We start from the raw sequence: 14,711 nt of genomic DNA, 5'->3' as shown, positions 1-14,711 counted from the left end.
CAAGCAACCTCCGATAGGGATCGCCGAGAATAAAGTCACCTCATTTACAAGCCGGGGAGCCAAATCTGATAGACATCAAAATTTGAGGTAAGTCAAGGAGCGATGGAGCGCTGCCAGTTCCCCAAATGAATATTCATGGTGAATATCCACCCAGCCCCAAGCTGAAGAGAAACGGGCAGCAGAAAGGCTGCCCCTGGGAAGGGGAAGGAGAGGGATCAGGCTTATTTCATCATTTTTATTGAGTGCAATTTTCTCTTTAGTACAATATTCTCTGAAAGTTACTGTTACAAACTCCGACAATTTCAACACAATCAACAAATTGGGGAAGGAGGGGGCGGGGAAGGGGGGGGTGGGGTGGGAGAGGGCAAAAAAAATTACAAGGGGTGAAATCTTTTACAGACATCTCACTGGTTATGTACAGGACAGGGTACGGCCGGCTGGCACAGGGCATGCCGCGGCTCAGGGGGGGGACGGGGTCCCGGGGCGCTGCGGAGACCTCCCGGATCATCATCTCGTGGGTGGCGGGGGGGGAGCGGTCCCTGGGGACCGGTGGCAATCCCCCTCTCTGGCGCTGCTGCCCGGCTGCAACGCTGGACTCAACACCTCTGCAAGGCAAGAGGGAGGGAAATGAGAAGAGGGTGAGAATCAGTAGGTCTCCCCTCCCCAAAACCACCGGCTGCTCCTTCGCAGCCGAAACCCACCGCGGCGTGAAACCCACCCGCAAGACAGCGGGGAATGCACCCAGCAAAACCCAAAGACATCTTACAGCAGATACAGCCTCTCAGCAGAAAAGAAAAAAGAAAAAAGAAAAAAAAAAAAAAAAAAAAAAGAAGGAAATAAAAAAACAGCGATTAATTAATATGCTGTCAGAAAAACGACAATTTCACTGAAAGCTCTCAATTTTTCCTCAGGGGAAAAAATGGAATGGAAGAGACGTGTTTCTTTGTGAAGCCAAGATGCTTTGGAGAGCGGAGGCTGAGACTCGATTTTGGGGGCGGGAGAGTTACTGTGTCCCCCAGCAGTGAAGACGCTTTTTTTCCCCCCTCCCACCGCAATATGAGGACCCCCAGGTCTAAAGCAGGAGCAAACCACCGGGCGCCATGAAATCGCTTTTTCCAATGTAACAAAAAATACCCATTTTTCTCCACTGCTGGGGGGAGCCAGAAGGTCTCTGAACCAGCAGAGCAGCCCCAGGAGCACCTCCCTCTCACCCCGCAACCAAGAAGCGCCACGCAACAGCAAATTCCCATTATTTAGCCGCTTCGGAGAGGCAAAGATGCTTTTAATATACAATTGCACCTTGGAAACATAAAGGCGCCACATTAAATAACAAAGCAATTGACCGCTGCGTCCCTTTGCTGGGCCACCGAGAACCGGGGCTCGCTGGCGTAATTATTGCCGGGCGTCTCTGTGCCTCTCCGAACATACCGATGCTTTCAAAAAACAACTCCAGCTGTGTCTGACATTTCACTCCTATTAAAATCTGTTATTATCCTGAATGAAAATCATTTTTTTAGCCAACCCAGGTAGTACTGAAACTTTTATTTAGTAATTTAGTGTTTGGCAGAAAAAGGGGCATGGGAGAAAGGGTAGGAGAAATTTGAGATGATCTTTAATGAAAGAGCTTCGCCTGGGGGAAAAGATATCGCTGTGTATTTCTCATGCACCAGGGTCCATTTTTGGTGCCGGCCTTGGAGATTTGGTCTCACGGCTCCCATTAGCATTAACGGGAGCAGACCAGCTAAACAGCTGGGAAAAAAAGCGGCAACAGAAATACAAATAATGTCTTCCAAGAGGCAGCAGACGCGGGGCACAGCAGACGGTGCTGAGCCAGGCGGGTCCCCCGGGACGGGGGTAAATCGGGGTGGTTGTACCCAAGCCAGTGGGGCGACGGCGATTTCTATCGGCTGCGGATTCGGCCCCATTAAAGCTGAAGCCGGGCGATGGTTCCAGCCCCGGGGCACCACTCCCAGCTCTGCCACCGCCTTCCCCCCCCCCCACAGCCTTCCCCACCTCATTTAGCTGCAGCCACCCAACCCGCCCGGCAGCAGCGGGGAAGGGTTTGGGGGTTTATATTTTCTTGGGGAGCCTTCCCCGGGGTGGTGGCTGCCGGCTCGGCTCTCCCACGGCAGCTGCAGCCGTCCCCTTTGCCTTGGCAAAACCGATCTGGGGGGGGGCTGGGGGGGGCAGCTACGGGTGATTTGGGCTGATCCCAAAGGGTCGATCCCCAAAGGACCCGAGGGGCAGGTCACGAGTAGCCAGGGGAGGACGGGGAGGGGGCAACGCGGTGGAGCATCCCCCAGGTACGCAGCCCCCGAATCACTCCCCCCTCCCCGTGCTCCGGCGTGGGAGCCCCCTGCAAAGCCGCGGGGTGCCGGGGGCTTCGATCTCAGCCTCTCAAGTGTTGGTGCGACACAAACAGCGATAAAAGGGCCACCACGCGTGCGAGACGAGGGGGCATCCCGTAAAGGGAGAGGTGCTGTCGGCGGCAGCGTGGCCACAGGGGAGCGAACGGCGTGGTCGGGGCGCGGGCAGCACGCCAGCCCCAGGGCGCTCTCCTTTTTGGGGCTTGTGAGAATGGGGCAGCCCGGGCAGAATTGCCAACACCCCGAAACCATCCAAGGATGGACAGCACTGCGCACCCAGCTGCTACCCCCCGAGCGCTGCCGCGGAAATGGGGAGCAGCAAGGGGGAGCGGGGAAGGGATGGAGCTGCCCCTAGCTCTGCGAGCACCCCAAAGCCACGGCCCCACTCCTGCGAGCCCTCCCCGGGCGCCGGCCCGGCTACGGCCCCCACCCAACCCTTTTGCAAAGGGCAGCGGCACCTCAGCGCCGTCCCCCGGGGGCATCGGGGCAGGAGCCCCCCCCAGAGCCCCGTCCCCAGCCGGGCACCACCGGGATCGGGACACGGCGCTGCCGCCCGGGCACTAACCCCAGCCAAAAGACCGGAGCCTCAGTCCCCAACCACCAGCTGCCTCTGGCCGTGGACTGCCCCCCCAGATATTGAAGGTTGGGGGGAATCTGAGACGAGCTCACGCAGAGCGTGGTGGGGAAAAATCAACAAAGTGATGCGCACACGTTCCGCGGGCACCCTGCCCCTGGAAGCCCCGCCAGGCCCCAGCCCACGTCTCCAATCCAAGGTTCACCTTGCTCCTGAGACAACGCTTGGCATGGTCTGCACCTCCCGCCGTCAGTCCCGCCTGGCGCTAATTAGCATTGATAATTGCACTGATGGTGATCATAATTTTCCTGCCCTCTCCCCCCTACCTTCGCGCAAGGGTTCAATTGCCTAATGAGACCCCTGAGGATAATCATGGAGAGAGGAGCTGGTTCACCCCCGGCGCGATGTCAGAGCAGAGAAGGGAAAGCCACAGCCCGGGCCGGTGGACAGGGAAAGCTGCCGAGCCTTGTTTACTCGGGGACACAGAGAAAAGTTCACTCCAATTAATTTTTTTAAGTGGATAGGCATTAATTCCCCTACACTTATCTAGAATTAACATAGCCTTAAGTAGATTTTTGCCTAATCCACTTCCACGTCCACCCCGAAAGGGCGCCTCTGTTTTGGGAGCGAGAGGAATTCAGCTAATCCACTTAAAATGCACGCAGCTGGCTTGTTCAGATTAACCTCCTCCAGCACTTCCCTCCAGAGACGGGCCAGGAGACCTCCACGCCATCCCCGCCTCTGCCACTCACCCCGTCCACGGTCACCTCACCCAGCAATGCAGCTGGTTTCTTCTCCACTTGCTGCTTTCTGTTGGGGTCTGCTGGGACCCAGTGATACCCCTAAAACAGCCCCTACAGCAGAGCCACGCAGGAGGGGATGGACACCCAGGGGCTTCGCAGTGTTTTCAACACCGACGGCCAGAGGAAGGAGAGCAGAAAGAGCGGAGATGCTCAGACACAGACTGGGAGGGAGCGGGCAGCTATGCAAAGGCTGGAGGGATGCTCGTGATGCTGTTCTGTGGAGGACAGCCAACCAAAGCAGATGGCCCTGGGACACTGTCCCCAGAGTGCCAGCAGCTCTGACAACCCGGAACGGGCCGGGCGAAGGTCACCACGGTCACCGCAGGCACACGCGTTCCCCTCCCCAGCACCGATCTGCTTCTCTGACGTGAACCAAGGGACCAGATTTAATGCCGTGGATGCTTAGAGTCCCCAAAGGCATGTGCCTGGTTCCCATCTCACATCTCCTCCCACCACGCAAAGCGGAGGAGGCCCTCTCCTGACCGGAGCAAGAGTGTCTGCTCCTTTTTCCACGCCAAACCCCGGGATGGCAACACAGCCCATCAGGGCCCAATGACAGATGGACGCGAGGCAGCAGACCTTCCCCGAGACACGGATGCAGAACCAAAGCCTGAGGGCATCAAAAATGGGAGAGCGCAACAAGACAGCGGCTCTCGCACCTCCCAGAGTTAGGTTTTGGAGGAGGTTGAGCTCAGCTGGGACAGGCAGAGCCATTCCCCCGCGGCAGGAGGGTTGGACCAGATGATCTTTAAAGGCCCCTTCCAACCCAACCCAATTTTATGAAAAACATAAGACGGAATGGGAGCAACAGAGAAACCAGTGACGGGGTGAAACACCTCGCCACAGGAGTCCCGTCAGTGTGAACTTTGCCTCTCCTCCATCATCGCTCGAGAAGTTTCTGGCTCTTCTGAAATTGAGAGGAGACCCAGTGGGAACTGCCGGAGAAGGTCTCCTTCAGGCTCTTCGAAAATAATCTGGAAGGCAACCCAAGCCGTAATTCGATCAGCATCCATCCTGGCAGGACCTCTCCGAGAAGAGGCACCAAAGCAGGTGACGACACGGGCGTTAAACGACCCGCGGTGGCTCCTCGCGCAGCGGGGAGGTGACGGGAGCAGGAGACACGCAGCACCTGGGCGAGTGCACGAGCGGGATGCGAAGCCCTGGCACCAACCGCCCACCTTTCCACCTCCGGCTTAACAAGGACGGGTGGCCTTGGAGCTATGGTACATTTCCCAGAGCTTGAAAACCCACCACAGGGCCTGTAAATCCATTCTTCATCTTAGAAACCCATTGATCCTTTTTTTTTTTTTTTCCGAGTCAAATTCAATGTTTAAGAGTAACGATTTCCAAGTGAACACAGAGCGGCTCAAATGTATCGGCAGCTTTTATGGATCAGAGGCAAAAGCCTTAATTCAGACCCTAACAAACGCAAACGCATCTGTCCCCATCGCAAAACAACGGCATTGGCGGCGGTGGAAAAAAAAAAACACACCTTCATAAGTGATGCCCAATGATTTATGCCAGGCCGTGGGCCGTCCGTGCTGCTCCCCTGGCTCCCACGGGGATGTCCTCAGCGGGTGGGCAGGGACGTGGCCGGCTTTATTGCCAAGACCTCTGCAAACCAACCTCAAAACAACCCTTCCCTCCTTCCGAATCAAACACCCCGGCACAGCACCGGCTCGTTGGGAAGATGCCATCGCCCTGCAGAGGAGCGGAACGCAGAAGAGGGGATGCGGCCGGGCTCGGGCTGGAGCACGGGGAGCTCCTGGAGCAGGGATGGAGGAGAAGGGAAGGGGGGACAGGGCAACGACAGCCCTGTTTTCTCCTAGGGAAAGGAGCATTGCAAGAACCAGAGGCTGACAGGCTCAGAAATAATGGTCTGAGCTCGCTCTTATTTAAAAACCGGCTGCCTGCTGTTTTCATCGCGAGCCCCGCTCTGACTCGCAGCAACATTTAAAATTAAATATACATAAGTACTTTCAAAGAACTGTTAATTTGAAGGTCATTAAATGGCATAAAATACAATCTTTTTTTTTTTTTTTTTTCTAGAAAGAGGCGCACAATAATGCTATTAATACATGCTCCTCTTCCACGTTCAAAAGCTCACTCTCGCCTCGGATGTGCGAGTGGCTGAGCCCACCTTTGCTTGCAGCGGCACGACATCTCATTTTAATTACTGCTATTGAGAAAGCCGCTGCCTCCTCCATCGCACGCCGCTCAGCCCGGCAGATATGATGGGGGTTCTATAAAAGACACGGCAAAGCCCAGGGGGAAATGATGAAGCTGAATTGCCAACGGGGATTTTTTTGGGGGTGGGGTGGGGCGGGATATGAGGGGAGCAACACCGCGGGGCTGGCACCGGAGGACGCGGAAGGGCGGGGGGCAACGTGAAGCCAGTTGGTAACACCCGGTGTAGACGTGACCATCGTGCCAACCGACTCTCACACCGAGACCTTGGGCCGAGCTCAGAGCATGGTTTTGGTAGCAAAAAGTCCCTTTTTTGATGGAATGCTACATGGAAAAAAGACAAAGCCAACACAGAGGAAAAAAAAAAAAAAAAAAAACAAAAAAACCCCAAAACTGAAAAAGACACAAAAGGGCTGAGTTTTTTGCGGTTGCCATAGAAATGTAGAGAAGGTGACAACTGCAAAGCGTTACCGTGAACGGACGGGACGGGGGGCAAGTGGGGGGTGGGCTCACTCGAAGGCGGCCCAGGCAAGCGGCCACCTCCGTGCACCGGCGCTCAGCGCAGAGGTGCTCAGCGCCGCCGCGGCCGAGCTGCCGCTACGAGCGGTGGCCGGGGGCCAGGATCTGCCCCAGCACTGGCACGTGGCAGCTGAACCCCCCCCCCCCGCCCCGGGACCCTGTGTGATGGATGAATCCCAGCCTGGAGGAAAGGTCTGTGGAGTTGCTTCACTTCAAGCAGAAAGACCTTTTTTTTTTTTTTTTTTTTTTTCCTGTATAAACCAAAACTCTGTGGAGGAAAAAGTGATTTTGGAGCCAGCCCTTCCCCTTTGGGATCAAAGACAGGAACTCCAACGCCAACCACTGCATGGATCAGAAGAAGATGTGAAACGGGAGCTTTCATTTTTACACCACACTCAGTGGTTTCATTCTTCTTCTGTTTTTTGTTTTTTTTTTTTTTTTTTTTGTTGTTTTTTCCCACTGATTCTTTCCCCACATTTGGCAGAGCCCCTCCACACTGGCAAAGCATCCAACAGACCCAAATCTGCACCGCTCCCCGCGGCCCACCAAAGCACAGCAGTGGCTGTAAGGCAGAGCCTCCTGCCCCAGGTCCCTCCCCGCCTGTGGCTCCTGCTCCACCTCCGCACGAGCCGGAGCATCTTGACCGCTCCTCCATGACGTCGCCAGCGGAGGAGACTTCTTAAATGACCTGCACAGCTACGGCCAAGCGCCCTGGAATCTCCTGCTGATGCAGAAAAGTGAATGTTGGCAGCAAGCCCGGACTCAGGAGGCACCTCTTTGATGGTGCCCTGTGCTTCCTACCCTGGCATCTGATGAAAGACAAGAAGGGCCAGGCCAAAGACATGCAACCCTGCTGTCACGGCCAGGCAGGGATAACGCTGTCGCTCCTGGACGGAAAGGCTTTGTGGTTTGGAAAACTTATTTTCCTTGAAAGGAAGAGCTCTAAAGAAACAAAATGGTCCAGCAGAAGTCTTCTGAATTTTTTACGTTATTGTTTTCAACAAAAAGCAAAAATCAAACATGGCTATTTTGCACTTTCCCCCTTGTTTTCCATTATCAGGTCAGCTTTAGGTGAAATCTTCTGGTTTGTATGAAAAGCCTTTTATCGAAAGGCAGGAGAGCACGTGGCCCACAGTGGCTCCCCTTCAGGTATCCCCTTGACTGCAACCCCCCTCGGCCAACCATGCCTCATCACTGAAGGGATTTGTTTGCACCAACTTCTTCTTCAGTCTCCCCGCTCAGCCCTGAGCACCGTCAATCTGCTGCGGGGCTCTCCCGTGACCCTGGAGGGGACATCTCCAGGCCCGGAGCCACCCAGCCCGCGGAGCACCGGGGCAGCCCGCGACTCGCAGCACGGCTGCCCTTTTCCTCGCTTTCCAGCCAAAAAGAAGAGCGAGCAGGCGAGCGCTGGGCTGAGTTACCCATCGCCAGGGTCTAACAAAGGTTTGCAAGGCATCCCGCAGATTTTAAGAGGGCAGGATGGACCCCCCCCCCCCAAGCCAAAAGCCTCTCCCCCCCCTCCATCAGCAGCAGTCCCGGGGGCCCAGATGTGTTTCCTTCCCACGCTGGTGACCACAGCACAAGTTCCTCCCCGGCCAGAAACTGGCCCGCAGCCACCCTCCCGCGCAAGGGGAGAGCGGCTGCACTTCGTCCCCGGGTGTTTGGCCAAACGGGCGAGCCGAGGGCTGGGGAAGGCGACGAGCACCGTCTGCCCAGGGAAACCAGAACCAAAATGTGATCTCCGAAAGCATCCGAGCACCTGGACAGCCAGCTTATCCACTCGCGAGTACTCGATCTGCTGGGTTGGATAGGCAGGACCGGATGCTTTATGTTAAAGGTTTTATCTTAAAAAAGGGCTGCGGTGCTGTCGCATCGTCCCTCCAGCCCCAGGTGCAGGGCTGCAGGACCAGCTGCCTCGCAGGTGCTTGTGTGGCTGGGCGACAAGCAGCAGGGGACTCATAAAGGTGGACTTTTGATATTTAGCCTGTGTTGCTGTCATTTGTTCCTTTAAATGCCTTTAGCTTCCTTCTAATAAAAGAGAAATCATAAAAAAAACAACAAAAAAAAAAAACACAAAGGATCCATCTCCGCCAGCGAATATCAATGTGGAGAGGCAGCATATTAGTATGCACGGTGCCCGCTCCATCTGCATGTTGTATTCGGTGTGACAACATCCTGGAATACAGATTTGGGCCACGAATATCCCGAGAGGTATTAGTGATCGTCTATCAGACAGGACGAGGAGCAGTCCCTGCTGTTGTAAACAAGGGGTGTTTTTTCTCTGCCTCTTTCTCTGGGGGGAGTTCAGCGATTTTGAAACGAGCTCATTCCTGCATCTTGTTAGTTCCTGTTCTCCAGCAGAGCGGTGGGGCACCTTTCTCGGATGATTAAAGAAATAAAATTGGAGGTGGGAAGAGCACCCCGTCACCGGGGTCCTTCATCTGGTGGTGGTGCCAGCCGCTATCCTCCCGAACCATGCCTGTGCTCCCCACGGGACGCGTGGGGGTCCATTCCCCCCCAAGGCAGAGAGCACCCCGACAGCCCCAGCACCGGGGACAACGCTCACACCCAGAGGAAAGGTTCGTCCGCTCGTGTTCGGTGGCAGCAAGCAAATCTGGCGAGGCCTCTCCGTGTGGACATTGGGCAATCCGATGGTGCAGATGGACGCGGAGTGCGGAGGGACACGGGGAGCCCCCCCGGCACAGCTGGATGTGGGGCATCCCCCCCGGCACATCTGGATGTGGGGCATCCCCCGTGGCACAAGCTGGATGTGGGGCATCCCCCCCGGCACAGCTGGATGTGGGGCATCCCCCGTGGCACAGCTGGATGTGGGGCATCCCCCCCGGCACATCTGGATGTGGGGCATCCCCCGTGGCACAAGCTGGATGTGGGGCATCCCCCGTGGCACAGCTGGATGTGAGGCATCCCCCTCGGCACAGCTGGATGTGGGGCATCCCCCCGGCACAAGGAGATGCCCCACGGTGGCGATGGCTGCGTGAGGGTTTCTCGCACGCGTAGGAGCCACCGCACCACCAAATCACAGCAGGGACCGGCAGCCCCCTCACGCCGCCGCTCCCCCTGCCAGCACGGTGCCTGCAAGGAGCGCGGGGATGGATCGTTACGGCTCGCACACAACTGTCTAAGTAAAAGCCTTATTAAGAGTTCATTCATTTTATAAACTCTCGGCGCGATCCACAGAGGGAAGTTAGATTGCCCAGTCTTACAATATTCTGTGTAAACACTGACATGCGTCTAGTAATTTTAACTAGATCGATTTGCAAAGGAGGCCAACGTTGGAACAAAAAAAAAAAAAAAAAAAAAATCACATTAAACATGGGGAAGCATTCACTGCAAGAGGCTTTAAGGAAGTGAGTGGAAAAATACAGAGATGGACGGACAGATGGGCAGAGAGGTACGCGAGACAAATGGACCTACCTCTGAAGCCATGAAACCTAAGTCTGTAAATCAACATCAAAATCCTTAGGTCCGCAAGACGGGGAAAAAAAGTCCTCCGTAGCCATCTCCCGCGCCTCGCCGAGGCTCTGGAGGCCTTAGCAGTCCGCTTCCCAGAGCATCTCTCCTCCTTCTCCAGCAGCCACCAACCCAGTGCCAACCACGCGGCAGCTCCTCCGGTCCCGTCCCTGCCCTCGGCGTCCTCCTCCTCGCTTGCGGGATGCTGAGCGCTTGCTTCGCCCTTGGGTGCTCCCCTGCTGCCTCCCCCCCCCGCTCCCCGGGGCCAACCCCCGGCCCGCGAACCGGCCGGCCGCAGGCTCGGCGGTGATCTTCGGATACGGACAAGCAGTGAGTCCACGGTAGGTTGACAACGTACACACGCGCACGAGCGCACACACACACGGGAACACCTCTTTCCGTTTTCCAGGATGGATTTCTGTTTTGTTTTTAAATCCGTTTTTTTTTTTTTTTTTTTTTCCTTTTTGCAAAAAAAAATGCAAGCAAAAGAGAAAAAAAAAAAAAAAAAACAACAACAAAAAAAAAACAACAAGGTTTTCTATTGAAGGTACATCTCTTCTTCAATATGAAGACATTAACTGGATTGAGTCGGATCCCCCATGCAGTGGTCAGCGAAGTCCTTTGGTAGTTGCCGGAGCGGCACCCGGGTAGGATGGCAGGGAGCTGTGGAGACGTCTGAGCACACTTCCACCCGGTCCATGAGCAGAGAGGGGAGCGGGGTGAGCAGGGAGGGCCGGGGCAGGGAGGGAGGATGAAAGAAGAAAAGAAAAGGAAGGTGGTTTCTCCGGCCAGGACGCTCCATCTCATGCCTCTCCCTTCCCCAACAGCCCCTTCCTCCTTCTCAGTTTCGACCACTGCTCACTGGTGGTGGGACTGGAGTCTGGTCTCTAGGGTTTGGGTTTGCTTCCCCAATGCACATTGGTTTGTCTTCATTGTTTTTTGTCTTTGCTTTTTTTTGTTTGTTTGTTTGTTTTCTTTTTTAAATATATGATCTGTACATATTTATATGTATTTATACGCTGTTCCCCATGACATTGGTAAGTGTGCTTCTGTTGGTGAGGAACGGAAGTCACCAGTTAAGAGATGAGTCCCAGGAACATCCGTCATCTGCGGTCACAGTCCTCAGGCAGCGGGGGCACCTCTCCAAACGCTGCCCCGCGGCGCCCGTCAGTTCCTCCCCTCCCACCTCTGCCCCTCCGCTGCGTGCCCTCCCCGTCCCCTCCCCGTTGAACAAGGGACGTCATGCCATCGAGGTTGGAGACTGGCTCATCTGTACTCGCATGGACTGGACGCTGTTCAGGATCTTCTTCTGGTGCCCAGCCAAAGTCACCCCTATTCTCAGGAGGTCTCTGGAAGACAGACAGACAGAGGGATATCAATGGGCAGCCGAGGGTTGGCGCATCTGTTTTGCTGCCTCTAAGTGAGATGAAGATGCAAGCTCAGCTCGTCCATGCCTTTCAGCAGAAGAACAGCCACAGAGCCCCAGCGCAGCCCCGTGAGCATCACCGGGGGCGAGGTGGGACCGAGAGCAGGGAGGCACCTGCACACGGATCCCCAGATGCCGACCGGGGCCACCTCCAGAACTCAGCGTGCTCCTGCTGACCAGTGTGATGGATGCTCGCACCCTTCCTCCGCAGGTGCCCTTGAGCTGACCTTCCCACCTCCCCGCAGCCCCAACCCGTCCCAGGCAGCACCCAACTCACTCGGATGTCATCTGGGCAACAAGCTGCAGGGAGGTGAAGCCAGCGGTCAGGAAGCTGTCCCGGTACTGGCTCATCTTCACGGCGCTCAGCCAGTCGTCTACTGAGGTAAAGGCAGTGAAGTCGGGGATGGAGCGGTCGAGGAGGGGCTGAGAAGGCCTGCAAAGGGACACACCGCTGGGGACAAGCCCGGCCGGTGCCGGGGGGCTGCCACGCAGGAGCCCAGCCGAGGCAGAGACACGTTCCCCAATCCAACCCCAGCCCCCCTGCACCCTTGTGCTCCCCCCCCGGCGCTGCTTTGCTTCCAGCACATGCCTGAGACGAGGAAGGCCACGAGGAAGGCCAGTCCCACGGGAACATCAGCTCTGCCAAGCAGCGCTTTGCAACCCCACGCGCTGTAATCCGGCTGCGGGAGCCGCGGGGACGGAGGCGCTGACAAAGCAGACGCTACGCCCGGACGGTCACACACCGTAAGGAATCAATAGCAAAGAGTTATTGCTGTTGCTCGACTGAAAACTACATGTTCTTTGTCTGACTGTCAGGCAGAGCAAAGACGGAGACCCCCTTGCGCCTGGCAAGCGATTTATGAATTCCTGTCCTTCCCGCCGGCGGCACGAGGCGCTCGGGGAGCCTTTTGCCGCAGCTTGGGATGCCGACCTGGAGAGCATCCCCTGCGCGCCGGGAGACTCACACAGCGGTGATGGTAGCCACAGTTTTGAGGCTTGCCGGGTTGCGGATCATTTTATCGAGGGTGTTGACTATCTCGGTGAAGCGCGGGCGGGTGTTGCGGTCCTTCTGCCAGCAGTCCAGCATCAGCTGGTGCAGGGCGGCAGGACAATCCATGGGCGGTGGGAGCCGGTAATCCTGCTCGATGGCGTTGATGACCTGCAGGGCAGCGGGGGGAGGAAACAGCAGGTGAGGACGAAGGACTCGGAGGTGGCGCGGAGGGAAAAACCAGAAGGCAGCTGCCAGCCCGTTTGATCAGCAGCAAAGGGAGCAGGAGGAGACGCTCCCAGGCTCCGAGGGAGCCGGGGCTCTCGGAGGTTAATCTCCACTCTGATGCTCCACGCGCTGCAGTTCCTCCCGGCAGAGAGTTGCCACTCATTATCTCGGCGGATCGCATCGGAGTACAGCAGTCCGACTACCAAAGCTCTTTCCCCGCTCGTAAACCCTCTGAACATTTTCAAAGGCCCTGCAGCTTCCTGAAGTCCAATTACCAGCCCACTGGCTTTTCTTCCCAATCTCCCTCCTTGCATCCTCTCGCTCGCCGGTCTGTTTCATCTCCAAAACCAAGCGCTGCCAAGGCTCCGGGAAGGAGCGGATAGCCGTTCAGGTAGGGTTTTCTTTTGGGAACAATACCCCCCGCCCCTTGCCCCCCCGAGCTGTGTGGATGACCCCCAGTGCTTACATCTTGGTTGGACATGTCCCAGTAGGGCCTCTCCCCGAACGACATCACCTCCCACATGACGATGCCGTAGCTCCAGACGTCGCTGGCCGAGGTGAACTTGCGGTAGGCGATGGCCTCCGGCGCTGTCCACCTGACGGGGATCTTCCCCCCCTACGGGAAAAGGGAGAGCGGGTGGTACCCCAAGAGACGAGGAGGCCGGAGCCAAAAACACCTCCAGGAACGTATCTTGTGCCTGCACAAAAGGGCTTAGCTAAACAAAACCAAAGGGTTTTATCCGAGGGTTTATCCCACCCCAGCTGCCCTGCAGGACCCGGTACATCGGTGGCCTGTCCCCAGGTCCCTTCCCAGGGAGACATCGGGTGACAAGGGCTCTGCAGGACTGCGCTAGTGCTCATCTCAGGGAAGGAGCCACAGGTATCCCCATCCCTTGCCCTTCAATGGAAGCAAGGTCTAACCTAAGAGCATCTTCTGCAGCATCACCTGTGCTCCCACAGCTGCCGGAAGGTCCTTCCAGCCCCACTTCTGGAGGGGAAGGCAAAAAGCAAAACACCTTTAAGCCCAGAAGGAGACTTGGAAAGCACTGGAATAGGAAAGTGCCTTTGGCCGAGGGCCCCTCATTTCTCCTAAAAGCTCAAAATCAGGCTTGGCTTCTCCAGCCACCCCATCAAGCTGGGGAGGGTCCCAGCTCCCGGCCAGACAGGAAGGGCTGGAGGCCATGCCAAGGGGGCAGGGATGCTGCAGAGGGGCAGCACGTACAGACGATTGCTCTCCGGGCAAGCACTGCTGAAATAACAGCAAGAAAAAGCCAAGGGATGAAAGAAAACCGCAGACACGCATGGTATTTACTCCGGGCAGAATTGCATTGTAAATCGTTTAGCGCAATTGTTTTCCATAGCCTTCCCAATGACGTGTCAGCTGCTCTTGAAGGATGAATGGCAAAAAATTTGATTTGAATAACTACAAATGGAAAAATTAACTGCTAGGTTGTTTTTTCTGCCTCTTCCCCAGAGCTAAAAACCTGCTGTGGGAGGCAGAGTGATGTAATAGCAGTCACAGCATCACTTCACAGCTGCCGGGGAGATCTATTATGGCCTAAATTAAATAAAAACACAGATGAGATAATCTCTTTTATCTCTAAAGGTGAGGAAAGGGTACTTCATGCCTCATCCCAGCGGCTACTGCTGGGGTCTTTGAACAAAAAATAAATTGTGGGTGTCTGCTCCAGGGCCACTGCCTGCAGGACGGGTGTGGGCAAGGAGTGGGGCAGGTCAGGGGTGGGGGAAAATGTCCCATGAGCAGGGGAGGAAGAGCGAGGGGCTGCAGCTGGGCCAAAACACAAAGTCAGCCTTAAAGGCACGTCCATGGATTTCCCATTTTGGAGGCTGGAGCCAGCCCCAGCGCCTGGGCGCAGCCTGGCAGCCCAAGAAACTGCTTCTGCAGGAGTCGGCGCAGCCTTGGGCTTGCACCCAGTGCACACTCTTTAAATTAATCGACTAGGTGAGGCCAACAGGTTGCTCATCCCCCTCTGCTTTCATCATCCTTAACACCACTAAGGGTCTTGCAAGCTCACTGGCAGGAGGAAGGCTGTGGTGGGGAGCTGGGGGTTCCCCAGAGGGGTGGACAGGTGGAGAGAGGGGCTGTCATCGCCTATGAAGGCGTTAATTAAGGATGAGAAGGGTGGCT

The 14,711-nt window shown here is 56.1% G+C and overlaps 1 protein-coding gene across 2 annotated transcripts in view; it reads right to left on the bottom strand.

Moving 5' to 3' along the window:
• Positions 1–221: 221 nt before the first annotated feature.
• The window catches only part of EPHB1 (EPH receptor B1), an 84,929-nt gene continuing 70,439 nt past the window's right edge, over positions 222–14,711 (bottom strand). The window contains exons 13-17 of one of the 2 annotated variants that reach the window (XR_006165633.1): positions 13,029–13,178; positions 12,312–12,505; positions 11,624–11,779; positions 9,885–11,269; positions 222–605 (exon numbers count right to left, since the gene is read on the bottom strand). Coding sequence is in view for 1 of the 2 variants with exons in the window: in XM_032992567.2 (XP_032848458.2) it covers positions 11,161–11,269; positions 11,624–11,779; positions 12,312–12,505; positions 13,029–13,178 (609 nt within the window). In the remaining variant the exon portion in view is untranslated. Of the gene's footprint in view, positions 606–9,601; positions 11,270–11,623; positions 11,780–12,311; positions 12,506–13,028; positions 13,179–14,711 lie in introns of those variants that run through there. The other variant, XM_032992567.2, reaches the window with a different exon arrangement.

Source organism: Tyto alba, unplaced genomic scaffold (assembly GCF_018691265.1).
Source record: "Tyto alba isolate M040663 unplaced genomic scaffold, T.alba_DEE_v4.0 Super-Scaffold_10, whole genome shotgun sequence".
NCBI classification, from domain to species: Eukaryota; Metazoa; Chordata; class Aves; order Strigiformes; family Tytonidae; genus Tyto; species Tyto alba.
The sequence above is the reverse complement of the archived record's forward strand: the minus strand, read 5'-3'. Positions and strand labels throughout refer to the sequence as shown.